The following is a 20,027-nucleotide window of genomic DNA, read 5'->3' on the forward strand; positions in this document are numbered from 1 at the left end:
CCCCCCAGAGCGGGGTGACACGGGGGGAACACACGGGGGTCCCCATTCCCGATCCATCCCCGGCTTCTGCCCCCACTCCCCCAAGTCCCTCCCCACTGCCCCCCAATAAACGGCACCGGGGCGAACTGGGAAGCTTTATTGGGAACACTGGGAGCCGCCGGGCGGGGGCAGAGTGACAGCGGGGCTGGGGGGACACACGACCCCCCCAAAATCAGCGCGGGGACGGAGCGGGGGGTCCCGGCCGGGCCCGAGGCCACGGGGAGGGGCTGCGGCCGCCGGCGGCTCAGGAGCTCTGTGGGCAGAGCAAAGGGGGTGACACCGGGCTGGGGGCCCCGGGGGGAGCTCCCACAGCTCCGGGGCAGGGGGGACGCGACCCCCGGGACCCCCCCTCACCTTCTTGCGCAGGTAGAAGCCGAGCCCCAGCGCCAGGAAGACGAAGCCCAAGACGAAGCCCCCGATGCCCGTCAGCATCTTGCTGCGGCCGGCGTCCGGCGGCATCTCTGGGGGGTCCGCAGGGCTCAGCACCCCCCAAATCCTCTCACAGACACCCCGACACCCTCCCAGCACCCTCCCACTCGCCCCCAGCCCACCCAGCACCCCCTGAAACCTCCTCCCAATCCCTTCCCAGCCTCCCCAGCACCCACCAAAGCCCCTCCCGTCCCTCTCAGCATCCCACAGCCCCCTCCCCCTTGCCCCCCACCGCCCCACGACCCCCAGACCCTCTCCCACTCCCTTCCCGGCCCCACCACGACTCCCCAAGAGCCCTCCCAGTCTCTTCCCAGCACAACCAACCTCATCCCAAGCCCCCCTTTCCCAGCCCCGATCTCCTTCCAGCCCCTCCACGCTCGCTCCAATCCCTCCCACTTGCTCCCAGCACCCCCAAACTCCCTCCCAGCGCCCACCAGCACCCCCAAAACCCCATCCCACCCCCAAAACCCCATCCCACCCTCCCCAGCATCCTTCAAACCCCTTCCCAGCCCCTCCAGACCCCCCAGCCCCTCTCCCAGTTTAAACCAGGCTCTCTCGCGCTCCCTCCCAGTTACTCCCAGCACAGCCCAATGCCCCTCCCAGCCCCCCCAGTGCCTGCCCCGCTCCCCCCGGCGCTGTGGGGCCGGGCCGTACCCCAGTGCAGGCTCAGCGGCTGCTCCAGGCTGACGTGCTCCACCTGGCAGGTGTAGCTGACCCCGCGCTGGGGGGGAATTTCCAGCAGCACCAGCAGCTGGTAGGTCCAGTCCCCGTTGGGGACGATGTCGGTGGCCACCACGTGGCCCGAGAGCTCCTGCTGGCCCTGGAACCACCTCACCTGGATCTCGGCAGGGTAGAAATCCATCACGGAGCAGAGCAGGCGGCCGGGGCTGGGCTGGGAGCTCGAGGGCACCAGCGAGATGGACACGCTGGGGGGCACTGGGAGAGAGCGGGGATGCACTGGGATCAGCTGGGGGGCACTGGGGGAGATGGGGGAGGGCTGGTGTGGCATTGAGAGGGACTGGGAGGCACTGGGATGGCACCCAGAGGGCATGGGATGGAACTGGGAAGGACTGGGATGGTACTGGGAGAGACTGGAATGGCACTGGGGGGGCACTGGGAGAAATGGGGGAGGGCTGAGGTGCCATTGAGAGGGACTGGGAGAGAGTGGGATGGCACCGGGAGCGACTGGGATGGCACCTGGAGGGACTGGGATGGAACTTGGACGGACAGGGATGGAACTGGAATGGCACTGGGAGGGATTGGGGTGGCACTGGGAGGGACCGGGATGACACTGGGTTGGAGTGGGAGGCACCGGGATGTTACTGGGAGGGACTGGGCTGTTTGAGGGAGGGAGTGTGTTGACACTGGGGAGGAACTGGGATGGAACTTGGTGGCACTGAGATGGTTCAGGGAGGGACTGGGATGTCACTGGGAGGGACTCCGAGGAACTGGGAGGGATTGGGATGGCACTGGGAGGGATTGGGATGGCACTGGGAGGGACTGGGATGAACTGGGATGGCACTGGGATGAACTGGGATGGCACTGGGATGTCACTGGGAGGGACTGGGATGAACTGGGATGGCACTGGGATGAACTGGGATGGCAGTGGGATGTCACTGGGAGGGACTGGGATGAACTGGGATGGCACAGGGATGGACTGGGATGGCACAGGGATGGACTGGGATGCACAAGAGGCCCCGGGGATGGGCACAGGGAGGGCTCCGGGCTCTGCGGTGATTCCCGGGGAGGTTTTGAGCGGCTCCAGGGTCATTCCCGGGGCCGGGCCCGAGGGGACTCGCTCTGCCCCACGCTCTGCCCCACGCCCTGCCCCACGCTCTGCCCCACGCCCTGCCCCTCGCTCTGCCCCACGCCCTGCCCCTCGCTCTGCCCCACGCTCTGCCCCACGCCCTGCCCCTCGCTCTGCCCCTCGCTCTGCCCCTCGCTCTGCCCCACGCCCTGCCCCTCGCTCTGCCCCACGCTCACCTCGGCGCTCCGCGCTGAACGGGGCGAACACCTCGTAGTTGTGCCGGCAGTACGTGTCCACTGCAGTCCGTGCGTACTCCATCCTTTCCGGGTCGCTGTTCCTGTACCGAGCCTGTTTCTCCCCAAAGGGGGTGAACCCCACGTAGTGCCCCACATCGCTGTCGAACATCAGGATCTGCAGCCGGTTGTAGAAGTGCCTCTCCACCAACCTCACCTTCTCCGTGCCGTTAATGAAGTGACACTCGGCCTTTCCCATCAACTGGAACACCCCTGCGTGTGCGGGACACAGGTCAGGGGGTGCCCCCCCAGCACCCCCCCAGCTCCGGGGCCCCCCCGGATCCCCGCCCCGCACCCCCTGTGCCCCACGGCCGCCCTGGGACCCTCCTGCCCGCGGCACCGCTTCCTCCTTTCCGCCCTCCTCCCCATTTCCCCTTTCCCGGCCCCTCCCCTCCCACCTCCGCCCGCTCCCCACAGCGCTCTGCGCCTCCCATTCCCCCTTTTCCCTATTTCCCACCCTTTGCCCGCCAATGCCCCAATCCCCTCCCCCCTCCCGCTCAGTTTCGGGCTCCCCCCCTCCCCTTTTCCCCACTTTCCCCCCTCTCCCACCCCTTCCTCACCTTCCCCCCATCCTCAGCCCCTCCCGCTCTTCCTTTCGGGGCTCCCCTCCCCCTCCCCCTCCATTTAGGGCTCCCAAACCCCTTTGTTCCCTCTTTTCCCCCTTTCCCACCGCGTCCCGCCCCAGCCCCGCTCACTCGAGAGCTTCTCGCCCGCAGCCGGGGGGGCTCCCAGCACCACCAGTGCCACCAGTACGGCCCCAGCTGCCGCCACTCGCCCCATGGCCAGCGCCGGGCAGCTGCCGCCAGCCCCAAAGCAGCCGCGCGGCACTGGGAGCTCCAGCCCGGACCAGTGCGGGGTCATCACCGACGCCACCTCTGATTGGTCGGGCGTGGTTTTGGGACGCGCTCTGATTGGTCGGGCGTGGTCCTGCGAACACAGTGATTGGCTGGAGGTGTTTTGGGCGCGCTCTGATTGGCCGAGCCCGTTCGGGGCCCGTTTTCCAGAGGCTCTGCCCGGCAACCGATGAGTCACCGCCCACGCGCGCTCTGATTGGCTGCAATTTCTTAGGGGGCTCTTTTTCCCGAGGCTCTGCCCGGCAACCGATGACGACACAACAACGCCGCGCTCCCATTGGCTGAGCGCTTTTTGGGGTGCTGCGCCCCCACTCCCGCTCCCCCCCAGTTCGCCGCCGCTTTACTGGGAGCAGCACCGACCCTTCCCGGGCTCCCGGCATCCCGAGGCGCCATGGACGGAGCGCGGAGCGTCCCCTGGCTGCTGCTGCTGCTGGCCCTGAGCCTGCCCGGCCTTTGGGGGCTCCAAGGTGGCCCTTGGGGGGTCCTGGAGCCGCGGGGTTGGGATTTGGGGTGCCCGGGACCCTTGGGATCGCGGGGTTGGGGGAGGGGGTTGAGGGGATCCGACCCTCTTTTTTGGGGGGGATTTTTTGGGTGAAGGGCGTTGTCCCAGCATCCTCTTTTTTCTTTCCCCACTTTTCCACGATTTTCGGGGTTCGGAGTGCCCGGACTCCTCCTTTTCCATCATTTTGGGGCTCTGGGTTTCCCACAACCCCCCTGTTCCCGGGATTTTGGGGGGCTGCGAGTGCCCGAACCCCCCTGTACACCGAATTGGGGTGGGGGGCTGGGAGTGCCCTGACCCCCCTGTTCCCAAGATTTTTAGATTTGGGGGTGCCCAAATTCCTCTTTTTCCATCGTTTTGGGGCTCTGGGAATTCCCAAACCCCCCTGTTCCCGGGATTTTGGGGGGCTGGGCGTGTCCAAACCCCCCTGTACCGAGGATTTGGGGAACTGGGCGTTCCCACATCCGCTTTCTCCAGGGTTTTGGGAGGTTGAGGGTGCCTAAACTCTTCTTTTTCCAGGATTTTGGGGCTCTGGGAGTTCCCAAACCCCCCTGTTCCCGAGATTTTTGGGATCTGGGCGTGCCCAAATCCCCCTGTTCCCGGGATTTTTGGGGTCCGGGCGTGCCCAACCCCCCCTGTTCCAGAGATTTTTGGGGTCTGGCGGTGCCCAAACCCCCCTGTTCCCGGGATTTTGGGTGTCTGGGCGTGCCCAAACCCCCCTGTTCCGGAGATTTTTGGGGTCCGGGCGTGCCCAACCCCCCCTGTTCCGGAGATTTTTGGGGTCTGGCGGTGCCCAAACCCCCCTGTCCCCGGGATTTTTGGGGTCCGGGCGTGCCCAAACCCCCCTGTTCCCGGGAGTTTTGGGGTCTGGGCGTGCCCAACCCCCCCTGTTCCCGGGATTTTTGGGGTCTGGGGTTGCCCAACCCCCCCTGTTCCGGAGATTTTTGGGGTCTGGGCGTGCCCAAACCCCCCTGTTCCCGGGATTTTTGGGGTCTGGGAGTTCCCAAACCCCCCTGTTCCCGGGATTTTTGGGGTCTGGGGGTGCCCAAACCCCCCTGTTCCCGAGATTTTTGGGGTCTGGGCGTGCCCAAACCCCCCCTGTTCCCGGGATTTTTGGGGTCTGGGCGTGCCCAAACCCCCCTGTTCCCCGGAATTTTTGGGGTCTGGCTGTTCCCAAACCCCCCTGTTCCCGGGATTTTTGGGGTCTGGGGGTGCCCAAACCCCCCTGTTCCCGGGATTTTTGGGGTCTGGGCGTGCCCAAACCCCCCTGTTCCCGAGATTTTTGGGGTCTGGGGGTGCCCAACCCCCCCTGTTCCGGAGATTTTGGGGGTCTGGGCGTGCCCAAACCCCCCTGTCCCCGGGATTTTTGGGGTCTGGCGGTGCCCAAACCCCCCTGTTCCCTGAGATTTTTGGGGTCTGGGCGGTGCCCAAACCCCCCTGTTCCCGAGATTTTTGGGGTCTGGCGGTGCCCAACCCCCCCTGTTCCCGGGATTTTGGGGGTCCGGGCGTGCCCAACCCCCCCTGTTCCCGAGATTTTTGGGGTCTGGGGGTGCCCAAACCCCCCTGTTCCCGGGATTTTTGGGGTCTGGGAGTGCCTAAATCCCTTTTTTCCTGGATTTTCGGGGTCTAAATTCTCTTCAACCCTCCTGATCCCGGGATTTTGAGGCTCTGGAAGTGCCCAAATCCCCTTTTCCCTGGATTTTTGGGGTCTGGGCATGTCCCGAGCCCCCCTGTTCCCAAAATTTGGGGAACTGGGGAGTCTCACATCCTCTTTTCCCAGGATTTTCGGGGTCTGAGCATTTCTAAACCCCCCCGTTCCTGGGATTTGGGGGCTCTGGGAGTGCCTAAATCCCTTTTCCCCGTGATTTTTGGGTTCTGGGAATGCCCTAACCCCTGTTTTTCCAGGATCTGGGGGCTCTGGAAGTGCCCAAATCCCTTTATTCTTGGGTTTTGGGGTCTGGGTGTGTCCCGAACCCCCCTGTTCCCAAAATTTGGGGAACTGGGGAGTCTCACATCCTCTTTTTCCAGGATTTTTGGGGTCTGGCTGTTCCCAAACCCCCCCGATCCCAGGATTTTGGGGCTCTGGGAGTGCCTAAATCCCTTTTTTCCTGGACTTTTGGGGTCTAGGTATTCCCAAAGCGCTACTTTTCCAGGATTTTGGGGCTCTGGGAGTGCTTAAATCACTTTTTTCCGTGATTTTTGGGGTCTGGTTGTGTCCCAACCCCCCTGTTCCCAGGATTTTGGGGCTCTCGGAGTGTCCAAATCCCTTTTTTTCCTGGATTTTTGGGGTCTAGGTTCTCCTCAACCCCCCTGATCCCGGGATTTTGAGGCTCTGGAAGTGCCCAAATCCCTTTATTCCTGGGTTTTTGGGGTCTGGGCGTGTCCCGACCCCCCCCGTTCCCAAAATTTGGGGAACTGGGGAGTCTCACATCCTCTTTTCCCGGGATTTTGGGGGCTGGGCGAGCCCAAACTTCTCTTTTTCCACCATTTTGGGGTCTGGGCGTGTCCCAAACCCCCCTGATCCCGGGATTTGGGGGCTCCAGGAATGCCCAAATCCCTATTTTCCATCATTTTTGGGGTCGGAGCATCCCCAAAATCGCCTTTTCCATCATTTTTTCCTCCCGGATCTGCCCAATCCCAGCATTTTTTCCAACTGGAACTCCCCCAAACTCTCCTTTTCCCCAGAATTTCAGGATCTGGCACCACCCAATTCCAGATTTTCCTGGGATTTCGAGTACAAACCCCCAATTTCTCAGGATTTCGAGTAGAAACTGCAAATTTTCCTGGGATTTCGAGTAGAAACCCCCAATTTTCTCAGGTTTTCAAGCAAAACCCCCTAATTTTCCTGGGATTTTGAGCAGAAACTCCCAATTTTCCTGGGATTTTGAGTACAAACCCCCAATTTCCCAGGATTTCAACTAGAAATCCCCAATTTTCCCAGGATTTCAAGCAAAACCCCCCAATTTTCCTGGGATTTTGAGCAGAACCCCCCAAATTTCTTGGGATTTTGAGCAGAAACTCCCAATTTTCCTGGGATTTCAACCAAAAACCCCCAATATCCCAGGATTTCGAGTACAAACCCCCAAATTTCCCAGGATTTTGAGCAGAACTCCCCAATTTTCCTGGGATTTTGAGCAGAACCCCCCAATTTTCCAGGGATTTTGAGTACAAACCCCCAATTTTCCTGTGATTTCAACCAAAAACCCCCAATATCCCAGGATTTCGAGTACAAACCCCCAAATTTCCTGGGATTTCGAGTAGAAACCCCCTCAATTTTCCCAGGATTTTGAGCAGAAACCCCCAAATTTCTCAAGATTTCGAGTACAAACCCCCAAATTTCCCAGGATTTTGAGCAGAACTCCCCAAATTTCTTGGGATTTTGAGCAGAAACTCCCAATTTCCCTGGGATTTCGAGTACAAACCCCAATTTTCCCAGGATTTTGAGTAGAAATCCCCAATTTCCCCAAGATTTCGAGTACAAACCCCCAATTTTCCCAGGATTTCGAGTAGAAACCCCCTCAATTTTCCCAGGATTTTGAGCAGAAACCCCCAAATTTCTCAAGATTTCGAGTACAAACCCCCAGATTTCCCGGGAATTTCAAGTACAAACCCCCAATTTCCCGGGATTTCAAGTACAAACCCCCAATTTCCCGGGATTTCAAGTACAACCCCCCAATTCCCCCGGGAATTTCAATGACAAACTCCCAATTTCCCGGGAATTTCAAGTACAACCCCCCAATTCCCCCGGGAATTTCAATGACAAACTCCCAATTTCCCGGGAATTTCGAGTACAAACCCCCAATTTCCCGGGAATTTTCCCTCCCTGACCGCCCGAATTCCCGGGCTCTCCTCTCTCCGCCCACCCCCAGTGCGCCACAGCATCATCCAGATGGAATATTACCAGAAATCCCTGGACCTGAGCGTCGACGGCGGCGAGTTCATGTTCGACTTCGACGGCGACGAGATCTTCCACGTGGAGAAGGAGGAGACGATCTGGAGGCTGCCGGAATTCCAGGAATTCGCCAGCTTCGAGGCGCAGGGAGCGCTCCAGAACCTGGCCATCGACAAGCAGAACCTGGAGAATTCCATGGCCGCCTACAACCATTCCCAAATTCCTGCTGGTACCAAGGGGGGGGGGGGAAGGGGAGCGAAAAATTCCCTTAAAACCCACCCCAAATCCCCTGGAAAATTCTGTGAAGAATTCCTCAAAATCCCCCTCGAAATCCCTCTAAAATTGCCCCTAAAATCCTCCAAAATCCCTCTAAAATTGCCCCCAAAATCCTCCAAAATCCCTCTAAAATTGCCCCCCAAATCCCCCAAAATCCCCCTAAAATTTCCCCCAAAATTCCCCTAAAATCCCCCTAAAATTCCCCCAAAATCCCCCTAAAATTCCCCCCAAAATCCCCCTAAAATTCCCCCCAAATTTTCCCCAAAATCCCCCTAAAATTCCCCCCAAAATCCCCCTAAAATTCCCCCAAAATCCTCCAAAATCCCCCTAAAATTCCCCCCAAAATTCCCCTAAAATCCCCCTAAAATTGCCCCCAAAATCCCCCTAAAATTCCCCCAAAATCCCTCTAAAATTCCCCCAAAATCCCCCTAAAATCCCCCTAAAATTCCCCCCAAAATCCCCCTAAAATTCCCCCAAAATCCCCCTAAAATTCCCCCCAAAATTCCCCTAAAATCCCCCTAAAATTCCCCCCAGAATTGCCCCCAAAATCCCCCTAAAATTCCCCCTAAAATTCCCCCAAAATCCCCCCTAAAATCCCCCTAAAATTCCCCCAAAATCCCCCTAAAATTCCCCCAAAATCCCCCTAAAATCCCCATAAAATCCCTCTAAAATTCCCCCCAAAATTCCCCCAAAATCCCCCCCAAATTTCCCCTAAAATCCCCCTAAAATCCCCCTAAAATTCCCCCAAATTCCTCCTAAAATTCCCCCAAATCCCCCTAAAATCCCCCCAAATTCCCCCCAAATCCCGCTTTTCCCCCTCGGGAATTCCGCGTCCCCTCCCGGCCCCGTTGTCCCCTCGGTGTCACCCCAATAAAGATGGGGGGGGGGGTGATTGGCACCCGCAGGGATTTTTGGGGACTGGGAATTCCAGAGGGATCCCAGAGGGAATTTGGGGGTTTGGGGGGGGTTGATTCAATTCCAGAGGGGTTTACCCCAATTCCAGCGGGATTGGAAACAATTCTGGATGAATCCATCCCGTTTTCCCACCCTTTCCCACCCCAAATCCCATTTTCTCAACCCAAATCCAATTTCTCCCACCCCAAATCCCACTTTTTCCCCATTTCCCCTCTCCAAATCCCATTTCCCCACCCCAAATTCCATTTTTTCCCATTTCCCTCCCCCCAAACCATTATCCCCATTTTCCCACCCCAAATCCCATTTCCCCCCTCCAAATCCCATTTTCCCCCCATTTTCCCCACCCAAATCCCATTTTTTCTCCATTTCCCCCACCCCAAACCCCATTTTATCCCCATCTTCCAACCCCCAATCCCATTTTATCCCCATTTCCCCACCTCAAATCCCATTTTTCCCCACCCCAAATCCCATTTTTCCCCATTTTCCCACCCCAAATCCCACTTTTCCCCACCCCAAATCCCATTTTTCCCCATTTTCCCACCCCAAATCCCATTTTATCCCCATTACCCCACCCCAAACTCCATTTATCCCTATTTTCCCACCCCAAACCCCATTTCCCCCACCCCAAATCCCATTTTACCCCCATTCCCCCACCCCAAATCCCATTCCCCCTCACCAAGTCCCATTTTTTCCCCATTTTTTCCCATTTTATCCCCATTTCCCCACCCCAAACCCCATTTTATCCCCATTTTCTCACCCCCAATCCCATTTTCCCCCCTCCAAATCCCATTTATCCCCATTATCCCACCCCAAACCCCATTTCCCCCACCCCAAACCCCATTTTATCTCCATTACCCCACCCCAAACCCCATTTTTTCCCCATTTTTTCCCATTTCATCCCCATTTCCCCACCCCAAACCCCATTTCCCCCACCCCAAACCCCATTTTATCCCCATTTCCCCCCCATTTTCCCCCATTTTATCCCCATTCCCCCACCCCAAACCCCATTTTATCCCCATTTCCCCCCATTTTTCCCCATTTTATCCCCATTCCCCCACCCCAAACCCCATTTTACCCCCATTTCCCCCCATTTTTCCCCATTTTATCCCCATTCCCCCACCCCAAACCCCATTTTATCCCCATTTCCCCCACCCCAAACCCCATTTCCCCACCCCAAACCCCATTTTCCCACCCCAAACCCCATTTCCCCCACCCCAAACTCCATTTTATCCCCATTTCCCCCACCCCAAACCCCATTTTCCCCCATTTCCCCACCCCAAACCCCATTTCCCCCACCCCAACCCCATTTTATCCCCATTTCCCCCCATTTTCCCCCATTTTACCCCCATTTCCCCACCCCAAACCCCATTTTTTCCCCATTTTCCCCCCATTTTTCCCCATTTTACCCCCATTCCCCCACCCCAAACCCCATTTTATCCCCATTTCCCCCCATTTTCCCCCATTTTACCCCCATTTCCCCACCCCAAACCCCATTTTATCCCCATTTTCCCCCCATTTCCCCCCATTTTCCCCCCATTCCCCCACCCCAAACCCCATTTTTTCCCTCTCTTCCCTCCCGCCCGCAGTCCCTCCGGAGATCTCGGTGTTCCCCAAGCACCCGGTGGACCCGGACGAGCCCAACATCCTCATCTGCCACGTCACCAACTTCTGGCCGCCCGTGCTGGGAGTGACGTGGCTGCGGAACGGGGTCCCGGAATCCCGGGGGGTGCTGGAGACCCCCTTTTACCCGGGAAGGGAGAATTCCTTCCGCAAGTTCTCCTACCTGCCCTTCATCCCCAGCGCCGGCGATTATTACGACTGCCAGGTGGAGCACGAGGGGCTGGAGCGGCCCGGGAGGATGCACTGGGGTGAGGAAATGGGGAAAAATGGGGGAAAAATGGGATTTGGGGTGAAGGAAATGGGATTTGGGGTGGGGAAAATGGGGAAAAATGGGATTTGGGGTGAGGGAAATGGGGAAAAAATGGGATTTGGGGTGGAGCACGAGGGGCTGGAGCGGCCCGGGAGGATGCACTGGGGTGAGAGGATTGGGGGGAAATGGGGAAAAATGGGGAAAAATGGGGAAAAAATGGGATTTGGGGTGAAGGAAATGGGATTTGGGGTGAAGGAAATGGGATTTGGGGTGGGGAAAATGGGGAAAAATGGGATTTGGGGTGAAGGAAATGGGATTTGGGGGTGGGGAAAAAGGGGTGGAGCACGAGGGGCTGGAGCGGCCCGGGAGGATGCACTGGGGTGAGAGGAATGGGGGAAAATGGGGGAAAATGGGGGAAAAATGGGATTTGGGGTGAAGGAAATGGGATTTGGGGTGGGGAAAATGGGGAAAAATGGGACTTGGGGTGAAGGAAATGGGATTTGGGGTGGGAGGAATGGGGAAAAATGGGGGAAAAATGGGATTTGGGGTGAAGGAAATGGGATCTGGGGTGGGGAAAATGGGGTGGAGCACGAGGGGCTGGAGCGGCCCGGGAGGATGCACTGGGGTGAGAGGAATGGGGGGAAATGGGGGAAAAATGGGATTTGGGGTGGGGGAAATGGGATTTGGGGTGGGGAAAATGGGGAAAAATGGGACTTGGGGTGAGGGAAATGGGGAAAAAATGGGATTTGGGGTGGAGCACGAGGGGCTGGAGCGGCCCGGGAGGATGCACTGGGGTGAGAGGATTGGGGGGAAATGGGGAAAAATGGGGAAAAATGGGGAAAAAATGGGATTTGGGGTGAAGGAAATGGGATTTGGGGTGAAGGAAATGGGATTTGGGGTGGGGAAAATGGGGAAAAATGGGATTTGGGGTGAAGGAAATGGGATTTGGGGGTGGGGAAAAAGGGGTGGAGCACGAGGGGCTGGAGCGGCCCGGGAGGATGCACTGGGGTGAGAGGAATGGGGGAAAATGGGGGAAAATGGGGGAAAAATGGGATTTGGGGTGAAGGAAATGGGATTTGGGGTGGGGAAAATGGGGAAAAATGGGACTTGGGGTGAAGGAAATGGGATTTGGGGTGGGAGGAATGGGGAAAAATGGGGGAAAAATGGGATTTGGGGTGGGGAAAATGGGGAAAAAATGGGGAAAATGGGGGGAAAATGGGGAAAAATGGGATTTGGGGTGAAGGAAATGGGACTTGGGGTGGGAAAATGGGGAAAAAATGGGGGGAAATGGGACTGGGGCTGGGAAAAGTGGGTAAAAATGGGATTGGGGGTGGGAAAAATGGGATTTCGGCTGAGAAAAATGGGGGATTTGGGGTTGGAAAATGGCAGAAAAATGGGATTGAGGGGTTTGGGGCGTGGAAAACTGGGATTTGGGTGGGGAAAATGGGGGATTTGGGGTCTGAAAATGGCGGAAAAATGGGATTGGGGGGTTTGGGGCGTGGAAAACTGGGATTTGGGTGGGGAAAATGGGGGATTTGGGGTCAGAAAATGGGGAAAAATGGGATTTGGGGTTTGGGGAGTGGAAAACTGGGATTTGGGTGGGGAAAATGGGGGATTTGGGGTGGGGAAAAGGCAGAATTGGGGGAATATGAGGTGGGAATGCGGCGGGAATGGGCTGGGATTGGAAAAGAGGCTCAGGGTCAGGAAAAAGGGTCCGGGATGAGGAGGAGGACGAGGAAGGATTTGGGAACGTCGGGATCGTCTCCCCTCCCCCCGTTTCCCAGAACCCCAAATCCCGGCGCCGGTGTCCGAGGCCACGGAGACGGTGATCTGCGCCCTGGGATTGGCCGTCGGCATCGTCGGCATCGCCGCCGGCACCATCCTCATCATCAAGGGGATGAAGCTCGGCCGCGCCCACGTGGAGCGCGGGATGCTCTGAGGGGCGCGTCCCAAAATCCCCCGGAATTTCCCCCAAATCCATCCCGAAATCCCCATGGAAGTTCCTGCCCGTTTTCCCCTGGAATTCCCTCCGAATCCTCTCCAAAATTCCAGCTGAGAGTCATTGAAAGTTCACCTGAAATCCAGCCCGAGTCGCTCCCAGATTCCAGTCAAGATTCCCTGAAAATCCACGTAAAATCGGCCCAAAATTCCTTGGAAATCCACCCAAAGTTTATCCGAAATTGGGCCAAAATTCCATCAAAAATTCAGGCAAATTCCACCCAAAATTCCCATAAAATCCCCTCAAAATTCCACCCGAAATTCCTTTAAATTCCCCTCAAAATTCCATCTAAAATCGGCCCAAAATTCCCTGGAAATCCACCCAAAATGCATCCAAAATTGGGCCAAAATTCCACCAAAAATTCACCCCAAATTCCATCAAAAATTCAGACAAATTCCACCCAAAATTCCCATAAAATCCCCTCAAAATTCCACCTGAAATTCCTTTAAATTCCCCTCAAAATTCCATCTAAAATCGGCCCAAAATTCCCTGGAAATCCACCCAAAATGCATCCAAAATTGGGCCAAAATTCCACCAAAAATTCACCCAAATTCCACCCAAAATTCCCATAAAATCCCCTCAAAATTCCACCCGAAATTCCTTTAAATTGCCCTCAAAATTCCATCTAAAATTGGCCCAAAATTCCCTGGAAATCCACCCAAAATTCATCCAAAATTGGGCCAAAATTCCATCAAAAATTCACCCCAAATTCCATCAAAAATTCAGACAAATTCCACCAAAATTCCCATAAAATCCCTGGAAAATTCCACCTGAAATTCCTTTAAATTCCCCTCAAAATTCCATCTAAAATCGGCCCAAAATGCCCTGGAAATTCACCCAAAATTCATCCAAAATTGGGCCAAAATTCCACCAGAAATTCACCCCAAATTCCATCAAAAATTCAGCCAAATTCCACCCAAATTCCCATAAAATCCCCTCAAAATTCCACCTGAAATTCCTTTAAATTCCCCTCAAAATTCCATCTAAAATTGGCCCAAAATTCCTTGGTAATCCACCCAAAATGCATCCAAAATTGGGCCAAAATTCATCCAAAAATTCACCCAAAATTCCATCAAAAATTCCCTCCAAAATTCCACCAAAAATTCACCCCAAATTCCATCAAAAATTCAGCCAAATTCCACCCAAAATTCCCATAAAATCCCCTCAAAATTCCCCCCGAAATTCCTTTAAATTCCCCTCAAAATTCCATCTAAAATCGGCCCAAAATTCCTTGGTAATCCACCCAAAATTCATCCAAAATTGGGCCAAAATTCACCCAAAATTCCGTCAAAAATTGGCCTGAAATTCCGAAAAATTCCCTGAAAAATCCCCCCAAAATTCCCTCAAAATTCCCCCCAAAATTCTCCCCAAAATCCACCCAAAATTGGCCTTGAATTGCCTCAAAATTGGCCCCAAATTCCCTCAAAATTCCATCCAAAATTCCCTTAGAATCCCCCCAATTCCACCCAAAAGTCCACCAAAATTGGCCCAAAATTCCCTGAAAAATTCCCTGAAAAATCCCCCCAAAATTCCTTCGAAATTCCCCCCAAAATTCTCCCCAAAGTCCACCCAAAATTGGCCCCAAATTCCCTCTAAATCCCCTCAAAATTCCCTTTAAATCCACCCAAAATTCTGTGAAAAATTCTGTGAAAAATTCCCTGAAATATTCCCCAAAATCCCCCCAAAATTCCCTTAAAATCCACCCCAAATTAGCCCCAAATTCCCTTAAAATCCTCTTAAAATCCCCTTAAAATTCCCTCAAAATCCCCTCAAAATTCCCTTAAAATCCCCTTAAAATTCCCTTAAAATCCACCCAAAATTCCCTGAAAAATTCCCCAAATTCCCCTAAAATCCCCCAAAATTCCCCAAAAATCCCCCAAAATTCCCCAAAATCCCCAAAATCCCCCCAAATCCCGCTTTTCCCCCTCGGGAATTCTGCGTCCCCTCCCGGCCCCGTTGTCCCCTCGGTGTCACCCCAATAAAGACGGGGGGGGGCAGGGCGGGGCTGTGGGGGAGGGGCGGATCCCAAATCCCCTCCCCCACCCCCCCCCTTCCCTCAATCCCCACTTTGGAATTTTCTGGCAACAAAAAAAAAATTCGGGATCGGCGTCAGCGGGGGAGGGGAGGGGAAGGGGAGGGGAGGGGAGGTTGTGGCCCTAAATGGCCCAAAATGGAACCAAAACGGCCCCAAAATGGCCCAAAAATGATCCCAAATGGCTCCAAAATGGTCCCAAAATGGCACCAAATGGTCCTAAAATGGCACCAAAATGACCCAAATGGCTCAAAATGGCCCCAAAATGGAACCAAACGGTCCCAAAATGGAGCCAAATGGTCCCAAAACGGCCCCAAAACGGCCCCAGAATGGTCCCAAATAGCACCAAAATGGCCCAAAATGGCTCAAAATGGCCCCAAAACAGCCCCGAAATGGCCCCAAAAGGTCCAAAAATGGCCCCAAAATGGCTCCAAATGGCTCAAAATGGTCCCAAAATGGAACCAAACGGTCCCAAAATGGAGCCAAATGATCCCAAAATGGCACCAACGTGACCCCAAAACAGCCCCAAAATGACCCAAACAGTCCCAAAATGGCCCCAAAATGGAACCAAAATGGCCCCAAATGGCTCCAAAATGGCCCCAAAATGGCACCAAATGGTCCTAAAATGGCACCAAAATGACCCAAATGTCTCAAAATGGCTCCAAAATGGAACCAAACGGTCCCAAAATGGCCCCAAAATGGCTCCAAAATGGCCCCAAATGGTCCCAAAATGGCACCAAAATGGCCCCAAAATGGCACCAGAATGGCCCAAATGGCCCCAAAATGGCACCAAATGGTCCCAAAATGGCCCCAAAATGGTCCAAAATGGCCTCAAATTGGCCCAAAAATGGCTCCAAAAAGGCCCAAAAATGGAACCAAATGGCCCCAAGTGGCCTCAAAATGGCTCCAAAATGGTTCCAAATGGTCCTAAAATGGTCCCAAAATGGTCCTAAAATGGCTCCAAAATGGCCCCAAATGGCTCAAAATGGCCCCAAAATGGAACCAAACGGTTCCAAAATGGAGCCAAATGGGCCCAAAATGGCACCAAAGTGACCCCAAAACAGCCCCAAAATGACCCAAACCGTCCCAAAATGGCCCCAAAATGGAACCAAAATGGCCCCAAATGGAACCAAAATGGCCCCAAAATGGCCCAAAATGGAACCAAAATGACCCCAAAACGACCCCAAATGGCTCCAAAATGGCCCCAAAATGGCACCAAATGGTCCTAAAATGGCACCAAAATGGTCCCAAATGGCTCAAAATGGCCCCAAAATGGAACCAAACGGTCCCAAAATGGAGCCAAATGGTCCCAAAATGGCCCCAAAAGGTCCCAAAATGGCACCAAAATGGTCCCAAAATGGCCCCAAAATGGCACCAAATGGCACCAAAATGGCCCCAAATGATCCCAAAATGGAACCAAATGGCCCCAAAATGGTCCCAAAACTGCCCCAAAATGGCTCCAAATGGCTCCAAAATGGCCCCAAAATGGCTCAAAATGACCCAGAAATGGCACCAAAAGGTCCCAAAATGGAGCAAAATGGTCCCAAAATGAAGCCAAAGTGACCCCAAAACGGCCCCAAAATGACCCAAACAGTCCAAAAATGGCCCCAAAATGGAACCAAAATGGCACCAAAATGACCCAAAATGGCCCCAAAATGGCACCAAATGGCTCAAAATGGCCCCAAAATGGAACCAAATGGCCCCAAAATGGCCCCAAATGGCCCAAAATGGCTCAAAATGGCCCCAAATGGCTCCAAAATGGAACCAAATGGCCCCAAAAGGCTCCAAATGTCTCAAAATGGCCCCAAATGGAACCAAAGTGACTCCAACATGGCCCCAAAATGGCGCCAAATGACCCAAAATGACCCCTAAATGGTCCCAAATGGCCCGAAAATGGCCAAAATGGTCCCAAATGGCTCAAAATGGCCCCAAAATGGCACCAAAACGGCCCCAAATGGCGCCAAAATGGCCCCAAGCGCCACCCGTCGGGCCCAGAACCCACCGTGACCTCCCCAAGATGGCGCCCACCTCATCCGTGCCCTCCCCCGGTGCCACCGGCGGGGTCCGTGACCTCCCCAAGATGGCGCCTGCCCCATCCGTGACCTCCCCAAGATGGCGCCCGCCCCATCCGTGACCTCCCCCCCACCAGCCGCCCCCGGTGACCTTCCCATCATGGCAGCACCGGAAGCGACCATAGAGAGCGCGGCCACACCATCCGCCGCTGGTGGGGGCGCTCTATCCTCCCAACTCTATGGTCGCTCCTCCAGCATCTCTCTTTTTTTTCCCCTTGGATTTTTCCCGTTTTTTTTTTTCCTCCTCCGAATCTGTTGGGGTTTTAGTTTTGTCCTCGGTTTTTTTTCTGTTAATTTTCTCCCATATGCACGTTGCTAGGGGACAAATGACCGTACTTAAGAAAGACAAAACCAGCCCGTTTTTGGGGGGCGGGGTGGGCCTGGCTACTCTTTGTTTCACCTGGGCGTGTTCGCAGTTCGCTCTCAGCGTCCGGAGAGAGAAGCTGCGGAGAGAAGAGCTGCTGGTTCCCGTTTTTTCGGCGTCTTTCCTCTCTGCTGGAAACAACACCGGGATCCCAAGGCTGCTTTCCCTGCCCTGCTGGAGGCCGGGCCGTGGCCGCCCGCCCCGCTGCTGCTTCGAGCCTTCGCTGTGTTGTAGCCGTGCTCACCCTGCCTGCCTGAACCTCCAGGGGGTTCCCCTTTTGGATACATCTCCTCTGCCACCCGGGATTTGTGTTTGTCCCTGCCGTTCCAGCCTGCTGTTCCGGGAGTCCAGGACCGGCTGCCCAGCGGTTTGTGAAGCCTTTGTTCCATCCTTCCTGGGATCCCAGGGCACCAGAGCAGCCGCGTGCTCCCCGAGCTCGCTCCGGAGCGCCCCCTGCAGCCGCGGGGGAACCATCGCACCTGCCCTGCTCACCGGGAGCCGCCAGCGATCCCTGTCGGCTGCGAGCGGAACTGCACCCGAGGGGAAATAGCCTGACAGCCGAGAAGGCTGGGACTGGGTTTGGGATTGTTTGCTGTTACTGCCAGAGTTATTGCTGTTTGTTTGACTGGTTATATATCTATATCTATATCTATATCTGTATCTATATCTATATCTATCTATATCTATCTCAATCTATATCTATATCTATATCTATCCATATCTATATCTATATCTATCTCTATTTATATCTATATCTATCTATATCTATTTATATCTATATCTATATCTATCTATATCTACATCTATATCTATATTTATATCTATATCTATATTTATATCTATCTATATCTATCTATATCTATATCTATATCTATATCTATATCTATCTACATCTATATCTGTATCTATATCTATCTATATCTATATTTATATCTATCTATATCTATATCTATCTATATCTATATCTGCATCTATATCTGTATCTATATCTATCTATATCTATATCTATATCTATATCTATATCTATATTTATATCTATATATCTATATCTATATCTATCTAATCTATACATTTATATCTATATTTATATCTATATCTATCTATATCTATATCTATATCTACATCTATATCTATATCTATCTATATCTATCTATATCTATAGCTACATCTATATCTATCTATATCTATATCTATCTATAACTACATCTATATCTATATTTATATCTATATCTATCTATATCTATATCTATATCTATATCTATATCTATCTGTATCAATATCTATATCTATCTGTATCAATATCTATATCTATATCTATATCTATATCTATATCTATATCTATATCTATATCTATATCTATATCTATCTGTATCAATATCTATATCTATATCTATATCTATATCTATATATCTATCTCTATATCTATATCTATATCTATCTCTATCTCTATATCTATATATCTATCTCTATCTCTCTCTCTATCTATCTAATAAAGAACTGTAATTCCTACTTCCCCCATCTTCGCCTAAATCCCCCCTTTTGATCCCAGAACCGCAGTAACTCGGAGGAACAAGGGGTCACATCCACCGCTCCGGGGGGGGGGGGGGGTTCCCGCCTTCCCCAGCAGCACCGAACCTTCAAACCGACACAGAACCCCCCCCTCCATCCCCAATTCTTCGGCCGCCCCGCGCTCGTCTCGTCGTCGTCCTCACGTTTTATTCCACCGCGATCCGCGACACCCAGCGTTACTGGGACCAAAAAAACCCCAACCCCCACCCCCACCAGCTTCCCCAAAATCCCCCAATTTCTCCCCAAACACCCCCCTCTAGACCGAGGGGCCATTTTCCCGAGGGATTGGGAGGGACTGGGAGGGAATGGGAGGGAGTGGGAGGGAGTGGGAGCGACTGGGAGGGGATTGGGAGGGACTGGGAGGGAGTGGGAGGGAGTGGGAGGGAGTGGGAGACACTGGGAGGGACTGGGAGGGACTGGGAGGGACTGGGAGACACTGGGAGGGACTGGGAGGGACTGGGAGCGACTGGGAGGGAACTGGGAGGGACTGGGAGCGACTGGGAGCGACTGGGAGCGACTGGGAGCGACTGGGAGGGACTGGGAGACACTGGGAGGGACCGGGAGCGACCGGGAGGGAGTGGGAGGGACTGGGAGCGACCGGGAGGGACTGGGAGGGACTGGGAGGGACTGGGAGCGACTGGGAGACACTGGGAGGGACCGGGAGCGACTGGGAGCGACTGGAAGGGACTGGAAGGGACTGGGAGCAACTGGGACTGACTGGGAGGGACTGGGAGCGACTGAGAGCAACCGGGAGCAACCGGGAGTGACTGGGAGCGACTGGGAGGGACTGGGAGCGACTGGAAGGGACTGGGAGGGACTGGGAGGGACTGGAAGCGACTGGAAGGGACTGGGAGGGACTGGGAGCGACTCTAGACCCCACCCCCCCCCCAAATTCCAAGCCGGAGCGCGCTTTGGTCCCAAAGCGGGAGAGGGGCAAAGGATCAATCTGGGAACGAGCATCGCCCGCTGCCACGGGAATTCCCACGGCTCGACGGGGGAGATCCCAAACGGGGAAACGTTGCCGGAATTTGGGGGGGCCGGGATTTTTTTTTGGGGGAACGCCCTACTCGTAGCGGGCGATCAGCAGCATCATGGCCACGCCGGCCAGGAGCGCCAGGAGCTGGAGCAGGGCCTGGACGGGCCCGGAATCGCAGAGGATTTCGGGGATCACGGACAC

The 20,027-nt window shown here is 54.4% G+C and overlaps 2 protein-coding genes across 2 annotated transcripts; one reads left to right on the forward strand and one right to left on the reverse strand.

The window, feature by feature from the left end:
* Positions 1-126: 126 nt before the first annotated feature.
* Positions 127-3,384, reverse strand: LOC138101009 (class II histocompatibility antigen, B-L beta chain-like). The gene is made up of 5 exons (XM_068998852.1): positions 3,204-3,384; positions 2,452-2,721; positions 1,123-1,404; positions 394-500; positions 127-292 (listed from the first exon to the last, which is right to left on the reverse strand). Exons 1-5 carry the CDS (start codon positions 3,367-3,369, stop codon positions 284-286), a joined length of 834 nt encoding a protein of 277 aa, XP_068854953.1. The 5' UTR covers positions 3,370-3,384; the 3' UTR covers positions 127-283.
* Positions 3,385-3,454: 70 nt separating this feature from the next.
* On the forward strand, positions 3,455-14,889 carry LOC138101011 (HLA class II histocompatibility antigen, DR alpha chain-like). Its single transcript, XM_068998855.1, has 4 exons — positions 3,455-3,829; positions 7,731-7,982; positions 10,531-10,812; positions 12,599-14,889. Exons 1-4 carry the CDS (start codon positions 3,754-3,756, stop codon positions 12,751-12,753), a joined length of 765 nt encoding a protein of 254 aa, XP_068854956.1. The 5' UTR covers positions 3,455-3,753; the 3' UTR covers positions 12,754-14,889.
* The last annotated feature ends 5,138 nt before the right edge of the window (positions 14,890-20,027 follow it).

Source organism: Aphelocoma coerulescens, unplaced genomic scaffold (genome assembly GCF_041296385.1).
Source record: "Aphelocoma coerulescens isolate FSJ_1873_10779 unplaced genomic scaffold, UR_Acoe_1.0 HiC_scaffold_182, whole genome shotgun sequence".
Taxonomy (NCBI): Eukaryota; Metazoa; Chordata; class Aves; order Passeriformes; family Corvidae; genus Aphelocoma; species Aphelocoma coerulescens.